The sequence below is a fragment of the Dermacentor andersoni genome, chromosome 11 (assembly GCF_023375885.2).
Source record: "Dermacentor andersoni chromosome 11, qqDerAnde1_hic_scaffold, whole genome shotgun sequence".
Lineage (NCBI taxonomy): Eukaryota > Metazoa > Arthropoda > Arachnida > Ixodida > Ixodidae > Dermacentor > Dermacentor andersoni.
In genome coordinates this window covers 116872332-116891014 of record NC_092824.1, presented here as the reverse complement: position 1 = coordinate 116891014, position 18683 = coordinate 116872332, and the positions used below count along the sequence as shown (strand labels likewise).

Below are 18683 nucleotides of genomic sequence, written 5' to 3'. Positions count from 1 at the left end.
AATTTGGAAAATTTTGCGGCCCCTACTATGCAAGAAAAATCAATCGGTGACTAGCATTTTTGCAGCCATGAGCTACTAGCGCTAAGTTGCTGTTCTGCTTTGTTATAAGTGTGCGATGCTTTCCTTGTGCACGCATCATCGCCCTGTTTTGCCAGCCACTATCAAGTCATGAAGACAAGCTGTCTACATCGTGTTTACTGCCAAGCCACGGTCACGTTTGGTGGCGCTATCTTCGCCTATTGCTAAAATTAACGTTGCTACCAAGGCTACATTGGTAGAAAAGCAGCGGAACAACACAGAATCTCTGGGATTTGTGGCCACGAGCTACAAGCATTAAGTTGCTGTTCTGCTTTGTTATAGGTGTGTGACTCTTTCCTCATGCGTGCATGGTCGCCCTGTTTTGCCAGCGGCTATCAAGTTGCGAAGACAAGCTATCTACATTGTGTTAACTGCTTTGCCACGGTCACGGTTGATGACACTGCCTTCGCACATTGCTGGTGCCAGCATTGCTGCCAAGGCCACATTGGTACAAAAGCAGCGCAACGACACAGAATCTCCTGGATTTGCAGCCACAAGCTACAAGCACTAATTTGCTGTTCTGCTTTGTTATAGGTATGCATTCAGACTTATTTTAGTAGTGTTGTACCTGAGTGGCCGCTGATCCTGTTTGGCTCCCAGCAAACCACAAATGTCCATTGGACATACCACAGAAGACCAAATGTCTAAGACATTTACCAATGTCTATTTCGCATCTAATAGATGTTCCACTAGTAGATGGCAGTCAAGGGTCATCCAAAGGACGTCGAATGTGTTAGTGATCTGGACATCTTTTGCATATCCAAGGCTTTTGAGCATTGATCATACATGCTACAGAAATGCAAGCAAATTGTCTGTAATGCCTAGCAATGGGATGCTGGGAGAGGAAAAGTTGAACTATTACCTGTTAGAGCACTGTGGCAGGCCATTTATTTTATTTTTCCCCATTATCATCACTGTGCATGTTCAAGATTCTACGAAATGGAAAATGTGTTCCTGAATCTGTTCATTTTGAAAATATTCAGTTTGCGGTATTAAAGCCCAGAATTTCTTTTATGAAAGCATTTATTTTTTGCAACGTGATTATAAGCAGCAATTTATGAGTAGCTTTATCAATTGTATATATAAAAAGTAATGTTGATATGACATTGTGAGTCTCACTTGTGGGCCTTACGTAGTGCTTACTGAACTCACTTTCTTCACATAGCCATTGCAGTATTTGTAATAATTCATAATGATCAAAATGCAGATCTACGATTTTGTGAGTGCATTTTCACCTTTTGATGAGCGCTAGAACTATATATAATAGGAAAGATACCTCATGAGCGTTTTAATTTATATTTTGACATTTACATGTTTGCATGTTAACAAAACATTTCTAACAAGGTCACCAGCTACTTGCCGACAGTGATGGTAACTGTGGCATTAGTGTACCTCAGCATATGTAGCATGGAGGACAAATGAAGTGCGAACAGTGGAGTGTATGGCCGAAGCATAACTAAACGTACAGTGCATGCCATCGGCCAGTCATTGTGCACATGTGTAGGCACGTGGTTCTCACGCAGAGTGCAGCGCTGCGCGCCCTACTGTGATAAACGTCACTTGTATTTTGTCCGAAAGTTGTCTTCTCGTCCCACTGCAGCAGTACCATTCCCACCTGCCAGTACACTGTTATGGTGGCTAGCACCATCGCCACGTCTGTAGCATAATACAGCTGGCACATGCTCAATTTCCTAATGCACGTTCAGGGTGTCTACCAACCGAGAAAACCGGGAAAACCGAGAGTTCTCAGGGATTTTGAGTAGTCTGGGAAAACTCGGGGAAAACTCGGGGAATTTGTGTCTCTATCAGGGAGAATTAGGTGTAATGTTATTGAAAGGGTCGAAAGCCCCGGTAATGCTGGCTCAAGTAACAGACGGGAATCGTAATGAATCGTCTGTGACGTCCTGTTGTCGGCTGGAGGAGTTGCCAGTGTACAGTCAACGACCGACTTTCCGAATTCCCGATAATTTGGACGGCTTCGAGGCACCACCACGTACCCCATAGAGCCATGTATCAGAACGTCTGAAATTTCGGACGCAAGAACTTTTGCCGTCCGATTTTCTGGACGTTTTGCCGTGACTGCAGGTCCGAAATGGCATTAATGAAAGCCACTGCCACTGCCATTATGATTACCTTGCCACCTCGAACCGGCGCTCTCGCATGCAGATCCGCTGGCAGCCGTAGCCGCCACTATGGCAACGCTAGACCTATAGCTGCTTCTACGTTCGCTGTGAAGCTTCCTGCCATTGGGTGCCGTGTTTTTTATTGAAAGAATTCGCTGCTCTTAGCAGTGGCACGGACTCCGCCGTTGTGGTCCTCGCAATTGGCTTAGAAACTTGGAAAGCATGGTGTGTTGCATAATGCTGGTTCCTGAAAGTCAGCTTCGCCTCTGTACAGAAATGTTACTTGGTGAAGCATACGCAAAAGTATTGCAGTGAAGCATAAGCTTAGGAAGGGGCTATTGCCACGGGACACAGTATGTATTCCTTAATTACACACGCGTGCACGCGGTATTTCCTGTCACAGTACGGGCACCGATGTGCCTAATATGTGTACCGACAGGCCTTCAGAGCGTTTTCAAATGTACCTGTGGCGGTTTGAGCCCTTAAGGGCAGTGTTAAATAAATAAGTGTCAAATAAATGACATGCATTTATTTTTTCCAAATTGCCGATTTTTCGGACGTTTTCGCAGCCTCTATGGAGTTCAAAAAAATCAGACGTGGACTATGCAACTGACCAAGAAGATGCTTCAAATGGTCCATGGGGCAAACAAGGGGAGGAAGGAGGACAAGAACAGAAAGGACCTACGTATTGAGGAATGAATGGGAAAGGAAGCGTGCTGCCGCCATTTTGAAGGAGCTTGAGCTAAAAAAAAACAGTGTTGGCTGATACCGAGATGCAGATGTCCCTCATCCAAACCAAAATAAACTCTTTAAAGCATTGAAACAACACTGAGGCATCATGCGTGGGCTGAGGGTATGTCAGGACAGTTGAGGTTGATTTACGAGCTGTTGAGAGAGAATCTCAATTGTGACAAAGTTTGGGCCTCATGCCACTGAGCTTGCTATCAGTTGATAGAAATAGCTCATATTCGAAAATATTTGTTTCTGTATGCACCTCCTTTTTATTCGTATTTGAGAATCTCCGACTTAATTTGCAATTTTTTTCGAAGATATATTATTTGCGGTGCATTTTACTAACCCCGCTCTTCTATTCTCTTTTTGAATAACATAAACACTACTCCTTAGTATTCAAATTGGATTAAGTCATTTTTTTAAAAATTTTTTTTCATATGCTTACTAGAGAGTGACAGCATTGGGCAATATGGTTTCAGTCTGTCTTGACATAAAACAGTTCTGCATCACTCAGGGAATTTTGCAAAGGCGCTAAGGGAAAACCTGGAAAGCTCGGAGAATTTGGAAATGTCAACTTTGTATACACCCGGATGTTGCTTTTGTTTCGACCATCAAAGCTGCCAGTGTCTAACTGTAATTTGAATAGCACCAAAAATGTATAACACTGGAGGAGCAACAAAAGTGCTAGCCACTTTACCAGTGATCACAGGTAGGAATGGCATTGCAGTCGCAGGGTAAGAATACAAGCTTCAAACAAAATACGGGTGACGTAATTGCAGGACAAACAGCCCTGTACTTCTTGTCAAAATCACATGCATGTGTACAATGATGACTAGCCTATGCCACACATGTGTTCGGTTATGCTTTGGCCACACGCTCTGCTGTTCGCATTTCATTTGTATTCGATAGTACATCTACTGTGGCACTTGCAGACATGCAACTCATCATAGAGTGAACAGGAAAGATCTATTAGATGTTCTATGAACCTCCTGCATCCTTCAAATGAACATCTATTGGAGGTCACTTGTGTCCAGCTGCGATATCCTTTCAACGTTAGAGAGGCATGATCTCGATGGGACTTAGATTATCCATGGTTATTTGTAATGTTGTTTGGAGAAATATAGATATCTATAGGATGTGTGCAATTTATTTTATTTATTTATTTATTATACCTCAAAGGCCTCAGAGATCGGGTATTACATGACAGTATTACAAAACAGTGATTCAAGAGCAGCCTTGAAGTGATGAGCGTCAGAGTGGTGCGGGACATTGGCAGACAGACCGTTCCAGTCCCTGGCGGTTTTCACAAAAAATGATCGTGGATGAGAGGTAGTCTGCGCCGGGGGAGGATACACAGCGTTGCTGTGGTTAATGCTGCTGGACTGATGATGAGCTGGTAATATAGCTGAAATGTGGAATGGTGAATGATAGAATTTGTGAAAAAGACACAGTCTAGAAATAAGACGTCATGATTCTAGATTAGTAAGACCGGCACGGGTTTTTAGTTCAGACACACTTGCATGATAACAACATTCAGACTAGATAAACTGGGCTGCACGGTTTTGAATAGATTCCAGTGTATTAGGTAGGTTATGTTGATGAGGATCCCAGACAGAGCATGCATATTCTAACTTAGGGCGAACATATGTAACATAAGCTAACAATTTTACTGATGGGGGAGCAAGTCTTAGGTTCCGACGGAGAAAACCGAGGGTTCGATTCGCGGCATTGGCTAAGTTAATGACATGATGTGCCCAAGTTAGAGTAGTTGAAAATGTTATGCCGAGGTATTTATATGAGTCTACGGATGTGATTACGGCGCCGTATATGGTGTATTTCCCTGATTGGTGATGCCGTCTGCGATGGAAAGAAAGTAGCGATGTTTTTTTTTAGTATTTAAAGACATCAACCATTCGTTACACCATAATTCTATGCGTTTTAGGTCATCTTGAAGCAAATCCATGTCTGAAGTGTTAGTTATGCGTTGATAAACTACACAAACGTCTGCGAACAATCGAATGTGAGAAGTGATCGCAGTAGGAAGATCATTAACCCTTTGAGGGTCGAATTATTTTGAAAAAAACTTTCCCGGGTGGTCAAATTACTTTATTGCGGATATTGAATGTACAAAATGTATAAAGTCGGGAATAAATAGTAAAAAAAAAATTAGGAACAGTATTTTGGTGTCTGCATCACTCAGAACTGCAAAATGTTCAATAGTATTTCCAAGCGTGGTACTCCTTGAAACACACGTCTACGCACAGCGCCTTATCGCAGTCTGCACACCTAAAATGCGTGTCTGTTCTCTTGGAGCGTGTCTTGTCACGTGTTGGCGCACACATGACATCTCTGCGTGCGGCTGCCTTGGGCAGAGGTCTGAGGCACCCTCTCGCGTAAGCGCGCTGCCGCGGAGAGCGAGAATACCTCGCGAACGGCGCTGATAAGCAAGTGGTAATAAACAAGCTAAGAGCAGTGCCAATCAAGATAGAAATCAACTTCCGCCGCCCCTGCGAGAGCGTGCCGACAAAGAGAAAAACCACGTTTCGCGCGCCTCCGTTGCGATCACGCGGCGGAATCGAAACCGCGAAAGCGCGTTGCCACTGAGAGTGAGAATACCTCGCGAACGGCGCTGATAAGCAAGCTAAGAGCAGCGCCAATCAAGAAAGAAATCAACTTTCACCGCCCTACAATAGAGTGCCGACAAAGAAAGAAATGACGTTTCGCACGCCTCCGTTGCGATCACGCGGCGAAACCGAAACTGCGAAAGGGGCGTTGCCGCAGTCTGAGCGACGCGCCGAAGCTAGCAATCAGCTCTGTTTATCTCCCCAAGAAGGCAGCACCAATTTCAAACGCATCTTGTAAGTGCTAAGAGGTGGCAGCACCTCCCGATGAGCACGCATCGTCATTATGGCGCGAAATTTCAAACGGAGGGTCGGAACCGTACCCGTACGGCAAAGACCTTGCGGGACAGAAAACCGCCACCGTACATGTACGGCGAAAACCTTCAAAGAGTTAATATAACTTAGAAAGAGTAATGGTCCGAGAACTGTGCCTTGTGGTATGCCCGAAAGGACAGAAGATCGTTTAGATGACTGCATGTTAGCAAATACAAACTGCTGTCGGTTAGTGAGAAAGTTACGTATCTAGTCTAGTACAATTGGATTAATCTTGAGACGGGAAAGTTTTAGGAGTAGCCGTTGGTGTGGAACATTGTCAAATGCCTTTTCGAAGTCTAAGAATGTCTTTTCGAAGTCTAAGCAATGTCTAAAACATGATGTTCTATGGACATCTATGGGACATAAATGGTTCACTGGGCTATGTGAAGTGACTTGGTTATGTGAATGTAACCTGCGCCATGAGCATTGATCTCGACGTGTATCATGCTTGTATTGGCACATTCTGCCCGTGCTCGGGATGCCAAAGTTCAACTACTGACCATGTAAATAGTATCAGTGTCCTTTTGCTGAGACCTTCGCATCTCCACATTTTGCCACGAAGAAATCTCAGCATCCTAGCCACAGACAGCTTCTCTGTAAAAAATATATCGCAGACATAAGAGTACAACTTAGTGACATCAAGTAAAACATTAGTGGCGTCCATGAAATTAGGGATGATGTTAGTTCTGTTCATGGCACAATAAATGAAGTAAGGCAGTTCATATCAAAGACAAACAAGGAGCTTGGCTACGTTGTATATGATATAAATAACAGGTTGAGACGTAACAACTTGTTGATAGAGGGATTACCAAAGACAGAAAGGACTACGCAATCACTGAAATGATAGTACAAGGTTTTATTTCAACTCATATAAGTTTGCACTTACAGGAAAATGACATTGAAAGAGCTCACTGCATTGGTATGTGTCATATTGCACAGAACTGCCCCGTTATCATAAAGTTTTTAAACTTTAAGTTGAAGGAAGAAGTATTGCGCAAATGCCAACAAACTAAAGTATGTAAAGCCTAAGGTATGGCCCAAAGATGACTTCTTGCTGAAAGTACTATTAGCCTGCAAAATATTCAGGGATCTTGCTAAAATCAGATGCAAGGAAAACGAATGCTTCACAGTCAGGTCTAACCAGTGTGTCTACCGACCGGTAAAACCAAGAATTCTCAAGGATTTTGAGTAGTATGGAAATACTCAAGGAAATCTCAGGGAACTTGTGCTTCTATAAGGGAAAATTAGCTGTAATATTATTGAAAAGGAATGAACGTTGCAGTAATGCTGGCTCGAGTAACAGAAAGAAATCGTAATGAATCGCATTTGACGCCGTGTCGTTGGCTGGAGGAGTTGCCAGTGTACAGTCAAAGGGTTCTTGTGTCCAAAATTTCAGGCGTTCGCCTGAAATTTTGGACACAAGAACTCTTTGCCATCCTATTTTCCGGACTTTTTCAATCAAATCCGCCACTGCCGTCATCTTGATTACCTCGCCTCCTCGAACCGGCGCGCTCACACGCAGATCAGCTGGCAGCCGTAACCACCACCGCAGCGATGCTAGGCCTAGCTGCTTCGGCATTCGCTGTTAAGCTCCTTACCGTTCGGTGCTGTGTTTTTCACTGAAAGAATTCGCCGCTATCAGTATTGGCACTGTCTCCGCCTTTGTTGTGACAAAGGCGGAGTTCGAGCCTCATACCGATGTTCGAGCCTCATACTGATGAGCTTGCTATAGAAATAGCTTATATTCGAAAAGATTTGCTTCTGTGTGCACCTCTTATTTATTAATATTTGGGAATGTTCGACTCGACGTAATATTTCTGCAGAAACCCGGAAAGGCGGTGGTCACGGTTTTGAGTCCCAGACCAGGACGAAATTTTCTTCAACTGCGAGGCTTTTCTTTCAAGGAGCCCGTATGGGTTTTCCTTGTAGCAATTGCTACGACTGGGTGGATGTCTCATTTTTCCTTAATTAATGTTCAACTTGGGTTGCAATGGGTTTTACCAGTTTTTTTTAATATTTTTTTTTGCTATGCACTTTACTAATCCCTCTCTTTTGTTTTCATTTGGAATTAAAATGAACACTACTCATTACTATTCAAACTAGATTAAGTAGTTTTTTTTATTTTTTAACATGCTTACTAGAGAGTGACAGCATCGGGTGATATGGTGTCAGCCTGCCTTGACATAAAACAAAGTTCTGTGTCACTCAGAAAATTTTGCAAAGGCACTCGGGGAAAACCTGGAAAACTCGGGGAATTTGGAAATATCAATTTGATAGACACCCTGTTTAACAAACTCCAGCTGCATGGTAACTGGTAGCTGCATGGTAATCCTTCAAATATGAAGCAGTATTAGGTAAGGCAGTCAAGACAGCCACACAGGAGGGGTGCATCTTTCTAAATGACAAGGGTTATTGTGCAAGTCAAATCCGCATGCAAATTGTCCTGTGTTTGTGCTGCTTGCAAATTTCTGCAGTGTTATTCCTAATCTTGATGCAGTGAAACGTATGATTCACACATGTACTGCGGATACAGGGGTGTAGCCAGGGGAAGGGGGGGGGGGGTGCGGCTTATAAGGCTTCAGCCTCCTCCCCCCCCCCTCCGAAATTTTTTTCGTGCTGTCCATGCACCGCCGACCAAAGCAACCCCAGGCACAGGAAATCATTCTGGATTTTGTCTAGAACGTCTTTTTCATGCTCGAAAATTTCACCGCGAAAATTGCGAACTCGGGCTGGATTTCGCGGCAACGCCCATGCACCGGGAGTCACATAACGCAAGCAGCCCCATCCGAGCACAAAGTTTCAAGGACGTTTTGATGGCGAATGGGCTTGCCGCGGCATCTCGCAGAGGCCGCGAAATCTACACTCTATCATGGAATCTACGGAGCGCATGGATGTCAATTCCGAAACTTTATGGGTATAATGTTTTCAAAAACTTTTGATGTGAAAGGTGCATTGCCATTTCCAAACATGTGCTTTAGATTTTCAATTGCGGAACTTTGTAAGTTTAATGTTCCCATAAATATTTGACACCAAAGGTGCATTAACTTTTTCAAAGTCGTACATCGAGCCATACAGCGAGACAAGCCAAATCAACACACTATCAGACAAGTTAACAAAGCCCTTAGCGAGGCCTGATGAGACGAAACGCTGTGGTGGTTCATTCGTGCCGTCATGTCACATAAAAAAACATCAATTTTTTTTTTCACCTGCGCGAAAGCATCCAGTGAAGACACTAAAGCCAGCCAAGGCAACTACGTTCTTATTTATTTTTTCTACTTTGACTTTTAATCGCGAGGACACATTGAATCTCTTCAATTTTTTTGTTCTCGCTCCCCTACCCGGGGGCTGCCAGAGCCAGCCAGAGCGCATGCGTTTTTCTCGTGTTGCACCGACCACCGCGCGGCGCACTTCGGTGCGCGTTCGGTTTTCCCTGGCCGAGTGCATTTTCGCCTGGCAGATTTTTGAACGTTTTCTTGTAGCAGACGAGAAAAAGAAACAAAGGTCGCTCGCCGCCATCACTGTAGGGACTCGACGGATTGCACGGCGTTCGCTTGAGCACAACCTCTCCAGAAAGTTGTCTCGCCGGCATAGGATACCGAGCAGTATGCGCATGGTTCTTGGTGGACCAAGTGTCTCGTGTTTTCTTCGATATTCCTTTAATAGCCACATTAGTTGCCCAAAGTAGGCATTCGATTGTGAGCAACATACTTTCCTTTGCGTTTTTTTTTTTTTGATTACGTTTTCCCCGCCCCACAAAAGGAAAAAAAAAAAAAAGACATTGCGGCGCAGCGAATCGTCTCATGGTGAAAGTTCTATTTTGTTACTTCTTTTGCGGAAAGTAATGGGCCATGGGACACTTCAGCTGCCGGATGCTCTTATTGTATTATTACGATAGCAATTCTATGGAGACTCTAGGCCCATTCCTACTGTCGCCGTCGCCCTCATGTTCCGCATAAAGTCCAAGGGCGATAACATTGTGACCGCGCGCCGCAGGCTTTATGTGCGAGTGAAAGCGTGTTGGGGGTGGGGGGAAATGAGTGAGCCGACGATGGTGGCTCAGTCTTGTGTGCGCAAAGGAGAAAAGCGGGGAGCAAGCGCGCCGCCTTCCGTCGCGCACAATACATAGGGGGGAGTGGATGGAATTGGGGCGGGAACTAGGATTCTGTGAATCTGTGATTGCGCAACATGTTTATTTGCCTTGTTTGACCCATTATATACCGTGACTTTTTCTTAGATACGTAGATTTATTGGAGACTATTGGAGATTATTGGAGTGGAGTGAACTTTGTTTCCAGTGGCAATTTTTTGCCCTTTATCAAGTTGTATCTTCTCATTTGTATATTCCATTGTATCTTCGCATTTCTAATGTACGAGGGGGAGTCAAATGAAAGTGAGCCTACCCACCCCGCGCAATTATGGTTCTGTTCATTATCTGCAAGGCCTACGCGTAGCACGCAGGCATCTCTCATTTACAAAATTGGCACGCAGGTGTGAGGATAAATGTTCTTTAATGCACTCATACACTGGGTTGAACATGGTTGCGTGACGTAATGGATGCTCCAGAAGTTGAGCAGCGTGGTGCCGTGAGGTTTTTGACAGCTGAAGGTGTTTCGCAAAAAGAAATTAGTCACCGTAAGGCTGCCGCATACATTGAACATTGCATTTCTTGGCCACTGTGAAGTGTTGGAACAAACGGTTCAAAGAAGGACGTGAAAGTTGCAAAGATCATCCCAGACCAGGCCAAAGCCATCGTGCAATCATCCCTAACAAAATTGCAAAGGTTGATGAGCTGATGACACAAGAATGGAGGATAAGCATCGATGAGCTGGTAGAGCGTGTGAACATCAGTCACGGTTCACTTCGCCGTCACCGTTCACGCCATAATTCATGAACATCGGTTATCGGCTTTTGTGTGCGCAATGGATGCTCAAGATTTTGAACCACCGCCAGAATACGGAGAAGTTTGGCGCTGCCTTTACTCATTTGATCCGGTATCACAATAAGGGTGACGATTTCTTGTCTGCAATTGTGATCGGGGACCAACCATGGTGCCACTACTATGAGCTTGAAACACGACGGCAAAGCTTACATTGGAAACATTCGAATTCGCCACCCCCAAAGAAAGCAAAGGCCATCATCTCCGCAAGAAAGGTGTTGACTTTTGCTTGTCGATTGTCAGGGGCCATTACTGATAGAATTTGCTAAATCTTGAGATGCTATCAATTGTTTCCGATATTGTGAAACGCCGGATCGGCTGCGGGTCGCAATAAAGAACAAACTACGTGAAAAATTTACGAATGGGGTCATCTTGTTCCACGACAGTGCCCGTCCCCACGTCGCTGATGTGGTTAATATAAAACTGGTGAAGTTCAAGTGGGAAACACTGCAATATCCGCCATATAGCTCAAATCTGTCGCCTTGCGACTTCCACTTTTTGGGGCAACCGAATAAAGAGCTCAAGGGAATCAGATCATGTCGGACGATATCGTGAAAGAGTCAGTTGCTGACTTTTTGAAGCAGCAACCCAAGGACTTTTATGAGACAGGAATCACGTGACTCTTTAGTCAATGGGACAAATGTCTAAATCCTCATGGAGACTACTTTTTAAATAAGGTACCCCGTTTCTCATATATTCGCATTGGCTCACTAAACTGAAGCAAATGTTAGATGAGTTTGCCCCCATGTTTGCAGACATGTTTAACACCCGTACAAAAAATGAGAACTGAATTGTCTTATGCAATAAAATGAAAGAAATTGAACTTGCTTGTATCCTTAAAATAACCATTAAACATTAAAACCAGAATAGATGCACCATGATTCACACAATAAGTTAAAAGAAAATCCGAGGACACATAAGCACTTCTTATAAGGTGTGAATGCGAAAGCATTAATGTCCAATTGAACACCACTGGGCAGTTCTTCGAGTTAAGAACTCCTTGTGGGCAAGCGAGCGCATTGAAACACTTTGCACTTTTTTATTTGGCCTTAGGCTACGTTGACACTTTGGAAGCGGCAAGTGGGCGGGAAGGGCAAAGCGGGCGGAAAATCTTTTCCACGTATGTCCAAGATGTTCACATTTGTTTCGCCACTGCAGCGGAAACCACTACCGCTTTCGCCCACATCCATCTAGTCTGTGTATGTTTGTCCTTGTGGTGGCGCTGGTCATCGCACCATTTCAAGCTGAATGTTCATTCATTGATCCATCATTTATTAAAAGCTATCATTTCGCTCAACTGTGTGTGTCGTCTTTTGTCTACCATGGAAGAGGAAGAAGACATAGTTTTGATGCTTTTAGCTAATTGTTTTTCCTAAAAATGGACAATGAACAACGGGAGATGTTCAATTTTACTACCGGATATTTACGCGCTAGTGCAGCTTCCAGTGAAGTGGAACGGCTTTCCGCTTCGCCGTGGTGAAAAAATTGTTCCCTGTCCGATCGGGCTTGCCGCCTGGTTTTCTGCCTGTTTCGCTGCCTGGAGAGGCAGATTTTGTCAAGTCTTTGCCGCTTTCACCTGCACCGAGACCAAGTGTGAACGTAGCTTTACCGAGGCACAGTTAGAACGCAGGCGAGAGTTTGCATGGACAAGGAACGCATAGATAATGCAGGCTTCCAAGAGTGAAGCTTCTAAGAGCGAAGGTGACATAGTGTCGTGGCAATGCCCTCTCTCGTCTCACAATACCATGGCGGCAAGTGTTCCCTTTCTCCCGCTCTGCTCTGTCGAGGCCCAAGCCAGCAAGAGCCAGCTCGTGATGTGGTATCGCAGCCAATGGGAAGTTAGGTGCTGTTTTGCTGATACAGACACTGCTGCCCCCCCCCTCCTCCTTTTTTTTTTGCTCAGTGGGCCATTTGACACTTTCGCATCAAAATATTGTAATAGGGAAAAAAAGAGCATACCGACGAGGGAACAAAACAAATGCTTACAGTGATTTGGCAAAATGCAAAGAGGCGTGTATTACTGCTGAGACAGCAATTAATGAGGTTAAAGACAGTTTCTTTAATTATACATGACCTCACTTGTTAAAAACTAACCCTATAAATTTTTGGCATGTGAATAATGCTAAAGAAGAACAAGCAGCTCCTTCAATAAACGATGAAAGCGGTAAGTAATGCTGTCCCCGTGGAAACCACAGCCGATGTCTTTAATAATAACTTTTCTGAAAATTTCAATGAGTCACCTTTTCCGGCTATTCCTGGGGGCACTAATTCAGCTCTTTGTCACCCATGTGCACACGTAACCGTAAACGTACCAGGCATAGCCCTTGCTAATGAGCGTCTGTCACTTAATTCAAGCCCTGGTCCTGATGGCTTCAACCCTAAACTTCTGAAAATAACAGTGTGCATTTCATTCATATTACTGTTGATCATCTTTCAGCAGTCCTTATGCAGCGGGAGCATTCCCAGTGACTGGAAAATGGCACATGTCATTCCCAAATTGAAATCCAGCAATAGCACAAGTTGTTACAATTACTAACTGATATCATTGACCTGTATTTGCAGCAAACTTTCCATTCTTTCCTCACACATTATGACTCGTATAAATACAAATTATTTATTTTTGGACAGTCAGCATGGCTTCATGAAAGAAAAATCTTGTCAAACAGGATTGCTTCAAGTACTTAGTTACTGACGTTCATAACTACATACATGAGCAAAAATACACAGATGCAATATTCATTGATTTTAGAAAAGCTTTTGATCGACTAGCACAAAACCGACTAGTCAAGAAGGTCGATGACCTAGAATTAGATTCTAACACAACTCGTTGAATTACTGTATTCTTAACTAATCAATATCAATGAGGTGTCATTAAGGAATGTACATCTGGAAGCACGCATGTCATCTCAGGAGTACCATAAACGTCATTGCCTTTTCTCGTTTACATAGTGATACAGCCGAATTCACTTATAATGATTCCAGATATAACAATCTATTGGTTATAATGACCACATCTCTGTGCATTTACGATTTTCTGACCCTTCCTATGGAAACTGCTTCCAGATATAACGACTGTTTATTAAATTGCCGTACTGCTGCAACGAATGCTTTGAACCCGGTCATGGTAAAAAGAGGGCACACACAAAATGCCAAAGCACGAAAGCTCGACCAAACTGGGCACACAGTAGTGCGCACCCCGCTCCAATCTAACCGCAGCAATGACTGCCTTGCGTGAATTTCTGAAGTCGCGAAGAAGGTCGCATGTGGTCATGCATTTTCAACGCACGCCTCCAGGGTGGAGGTGCGAAGCAGTAGTTTCCAAAGTTTACGCTTGCGGCCAACTAGAATGCTTGGTGTTCGTGTACAGAATACAGTCATGTCCCACTGGTAGTAAAATAAATCACAAGCTCTTGAATAAAAAATGTTGCCTGTGCTTACAACTTTGAAAATGGCAGGTGATTGGAACCAGGTGCTGTTTCGAAAGGGCTACATGATGCCACATTTCATTCTTTTAGATGGATGTTTCTAATGGAAGTTTTCAGCTAGGTACGGGGACGCATCAGCAAAAATATGACACTGATAATAAGTTTTTTGGACTCAAGTGCTGCCGAAGTTTAGATGTTGACGCCAGCTTCAGTTGGGTAATTTTTGAGCATTTTCAAGGGCGAGTGCAGGTATAGCGAACTACTGATATAACGACCACTTTTCGAGGAACTATCGAGTTCATTTTAAATGGGTTCGACTGTATAACGAAAAACGTAGGTTCTAAAATTATACTTTTTGCTGACGACTGCATCAGTTAGAGGCAGATACTAATTCCCGAGGACGTCACTAGCTTACAAGCGGACCTAGTGCAACTTGGCCAATGGTGTAAGGCCTGGTACTTGGGGATCAATGCAGAAAAAACAAAGCTTGTGACATTTTCTACACTTGATAATACTCCTCTGAATGATCATACAATAAACAACACAGTTATAGAGGGAGTGCAAAGTTTCAAATATATCTGTGTGTCTAACTACAAATCTAGCATGGCATACACACATAGAATACATACCAAAGAAGGGAAGACACTTAAGCAATTAGGATTAATCAAACATTGTATCCTTCCAACTCGGAAATGAACTTTCAAGCTTACACATCTCTCATCAGGTCTTTGTTAGAATATGCATCGATAATGTGCACACAAGGACTACTGCATTGAATCAGTACAGAATAAGGTGACAAGGTTCATGCTTTCCTCATATTCACCTTACGTGAGCATATCATTGTTAAAAAGCAACATCAGCATTTTCTCCCTGAACATACAATGCAAATATTGGCGTTTAACAATCTTTCATTCTTTATATTATGGTGAGACAACATTTGCAACCTATCGCATTAAGCCAGCACATCACATTTCACCCTATATTTGCTCGAACACTAAAATATCAATGTTCACCTTTAGTGCAGTTCATAAACAAGTGAAACACGTAACGAGAAAATATTCTCACTTGCACTGAAGCAGCTACTTTTCAAAGCAAACTTCTGGAGCATCTTCTTCATGAATAATGTGTTTTTATGTTTATGGTTTTCTTAAAATTGTACAATGTTTCTTTCTTTTTGCTGTTCTTTTTACTTGTATACGTTTGAACCTTCATATTATAATACTGTTGTTACCATTTTCATTATTTATATCACTGTTTTTCCTTTCTTTGCTGTTCTTTTGATTTATGCACATTTGGAAATGTGTAATATTTTTCTGGTTGCTACTGATTTAATTATGGATGACATTCTTAATGTGTTGTTAAACTTTCCTTTATACCAGTGTTACACACTTCCTTTTGCACAATTCAAATCTGCTTTTTCTTTTCTTTCTTTTGTTCAGGTGTTTCTGTATCTGATACAATGATTTTGTATTACGTAATACAGGCTATCCTCTAGACATGCTGCACACTTGGGCACTTTGTACCGTGCAGTTTTAAAAGTCCAACACCGATGTACTGAATTGACTGGATGTGATAATCAATATTACTGTCAAATATCGTCTTACACTTAATGAAGTGTGCTGAACACATAGTGCAGTATTATATTGGTTATTATTTAAATTTTAATATTTTACTTCTATTGTAGAGTTTCATTAATGTCGGAGTGTAGGCATGTGGAGATATTCGCAGAGGAGGGCTGTTTAATAGAAGACGTAATACTGTGGCTCTGTGCTTTGCAGAAGCAATCGGTTTAACTAAGAGCATATAGCTACTTCTCGGCAGTGCTTCAGGCTACTCCAGGCAAAATGAGAAGCACTTATAACAGTAATAGTTTTGTCTCATGAATGTCATCACAAGTGTATCGCAAAGTGGCTGCCTGCTTGTGCCTTAACCTGTAACTTATTGTGCTTTGGAATTGTGCAGGACAATGACATCATTCAGTTCCTGTGCCAGTACATCCTTAATGACAGTGTAGGTATCATGTCTAATGCACACCTGGCCTGGGCTGACCAGCTTCCAGATGGCATTTGCTCTTCCACCTGCCTTGCTCTTGCCGAGAAGATCTCTACCTGCCTCGACTTTGCAAAAACTGGCATCTCCGCACAACTCAGCCAACACGAACGAGTCCAGAAGTATCCTGATTTCATGGCCAAGAGGGGAATCAAACCCACTTATCGGTCTGCAAGGGTACTGGGAGAGCTCTATCGCCTGAACAAAACCCTGATCAGCAGCACTTGGCACACATTAATTGAGACTGATTTTCACTGCAACCTGTTTGATTACCCTGGATGGCAGAAGCACCGACATGCTGCAGAAAGTGCCCGGGATGTTTATGAGGTCATGATGTGGAAGATCATGGATCAATATGGCATTGAGAGTGAAGCTGAAGTGGTAGCAGGGATCATTAACAGTGTCTCTCGCTACAACAAGAGCAAACTGGACAAAACCAGTGTGGAAACCCTGGTCTCTAAACAATACCAGGATGTCATTGAAGTAATGCAGAAGCAGTTTGTTGTGGATGTTGAGGTAGCCTCTCGACAAGATCAAAGCCAGCGGACAACGTTGCTGGAGATGGCTTCTGCCTGGTACATGGTGACTTGCAGTGATCGGCAGTTTAAGAAGCACTTCTTGGGGCTTCCATGGTGCATTGTAGAAAGCCTGTTGCTGCTTTTGAGAGAACGAAGCAGTGCAAAGCCGACAGACAAGCCAGTATCACAGAACTTGTTGGCTGCAAAGATAAATCAGCAGAGCTTTGGTCGTTCACCTGAGGATGATGCATTTGACATGCTGTGTGCCTGGGCGCGAAATGAAGATTTGTTGTGTGATACTGTTACAAAGGCTTCCCAGGTTTGTGTGTCCTGCTTGAAGCGGGCTTTCCAGCAATTTGTGTCTAGCAGCCAGTGTTCAACTGAAGCGCCTGTAGTACCAAGCTTCGTTGCATCTCGGGGAGATTCGGTCAAATGTGGGCAGACTACTGGCGACTACGTTTGTGGGTTTCTTCGCTACCTTACCATGGCGCTGACAGTGCTTCCTCTCTGCAATGAGTGCAGCTCACCTTCTGGTCAAGTATACAAGCTGACGTTAGCAGCTTTGCACCGTTACTCTAGGCTGGCTATATCGAGGGACGTCTGCTGTTTTGATCTTCCTTGTGACCCCAAGCTCCACGACAGTACAGAAGATGTACAAGAGTCTGATCCCATCCGGATAAATGTGAGTAGTGCTATTGTTGTGCATGCGTTACAGGGCAGTCCACTTGAAGAAAGTACAGTTGTATAATCTGTTCATTCATAATCATACATTCTCATACCATGTTTACTTGTGTAAGGCCCACCCTTGCAGTGATGTTACATCTGTGCCAATTGCACCGAACTGTGTCAAGAGGTGAACTTCTGCGCTTACCTCATGCCAAAATGGTTGCTCAGGCTTTCCAAAATGGAGCTTAGTCCTCAAGCACTGTTTCTCCGCACCACTGAAAGTGGCATGGCATTGACCAGAAGCTGCATTAACTGCAGTGAACCAAGTCAAGCCTTTCCAATTAAGTCTGGATTATACCGCTGTTTTTTGCACAGGCTGTTGTCTATTTTCATACCTTTCAGTCCACCGCTTCTGAGTTGCTTAGACAGCAGGACAGTGTCGCTATTGAGGTGGCAGCGAGCAATTGTGCTGGCGCTAAGCAAGACCTCGCACTCCTCTCCTGATGACCAGTGTAAAATGGTGACCAAAGTTTCAAACACTGCATGGCGTCTTGTTCGATTTCTTAAAAGTAACAAACACAGTTAATGTCGCAGACATGGCGGCTGTGAATAATTTTTACACTATTCAATTTGTCGCTTAACCCCCATTTTGTTGGCAAGGTGATTTCACAGCTTTAAGAATGACATACGGCGGCTACAAAGATTTTGGTTGACTTTGCACCAAAGGGCAACTTTTGCTGCTGGATACTGACGAAGCACCGCTGGTTATGCCTAGCTGCATCGTACGGCTGTAACAGAAGTTCGCTGTTGGCTGATGTGGTGGTGGGCAGCAGGTTGTCGCGGCAAGGTGGCCTCCACTATGTTGGGCCAGTAAAGCATCCCAGTGATTGGGCATGAGATGATGGGCTAGACTGGCGTCTGGAGGCTGGGATTGGGTCCGCAGTTGACATGCCGGCAACAACTGCAAGCTGGGTATATTACAACGCACCCCCTGCTCCAGTTCAACTGTGATGAAGATATGACCAATGAGATGAGCGCATGCCATGCGGAGATTTCAGAAACCACGAAGAAGGTCGGTCACTTTCAACCATGCTAGAGTAACTATGCTTTCAAGGCGTATCTTCAGTATACCTCGATGCAAGGCAGTGTAGCATACGGCGGCTGTGGCCTCTGAGATAGTACCAGAGCGCGCGTGCACTTCTCCTTTCTTGGAGGTTGCGA

General features: G+C 43.7%; 1 protein-coding gene across 2 annotated transcripts in view; it reads left to right on the top strand.

Annotated features, from left to right (window-relative positions):
* The window catches only part of LOC126539637 (uncharacterized), a 65435-nt gene that overhangs the window by 44543 nt on the left and 2209 nt on the right, over positions 1–18683 (top strand). For both annotated transcript variants that reach the window (XM_055075473.2, XM_055075472.2), the window contains exon 9: positions 16192–17478. In XM_055075473.2, the coding sequence (XP_054931448.1) occupies positions 16192–17478 (1287 nt within the window). The remainder of the gene's footprint in view (positions 1–16191; positions 17479–18683) is intronic.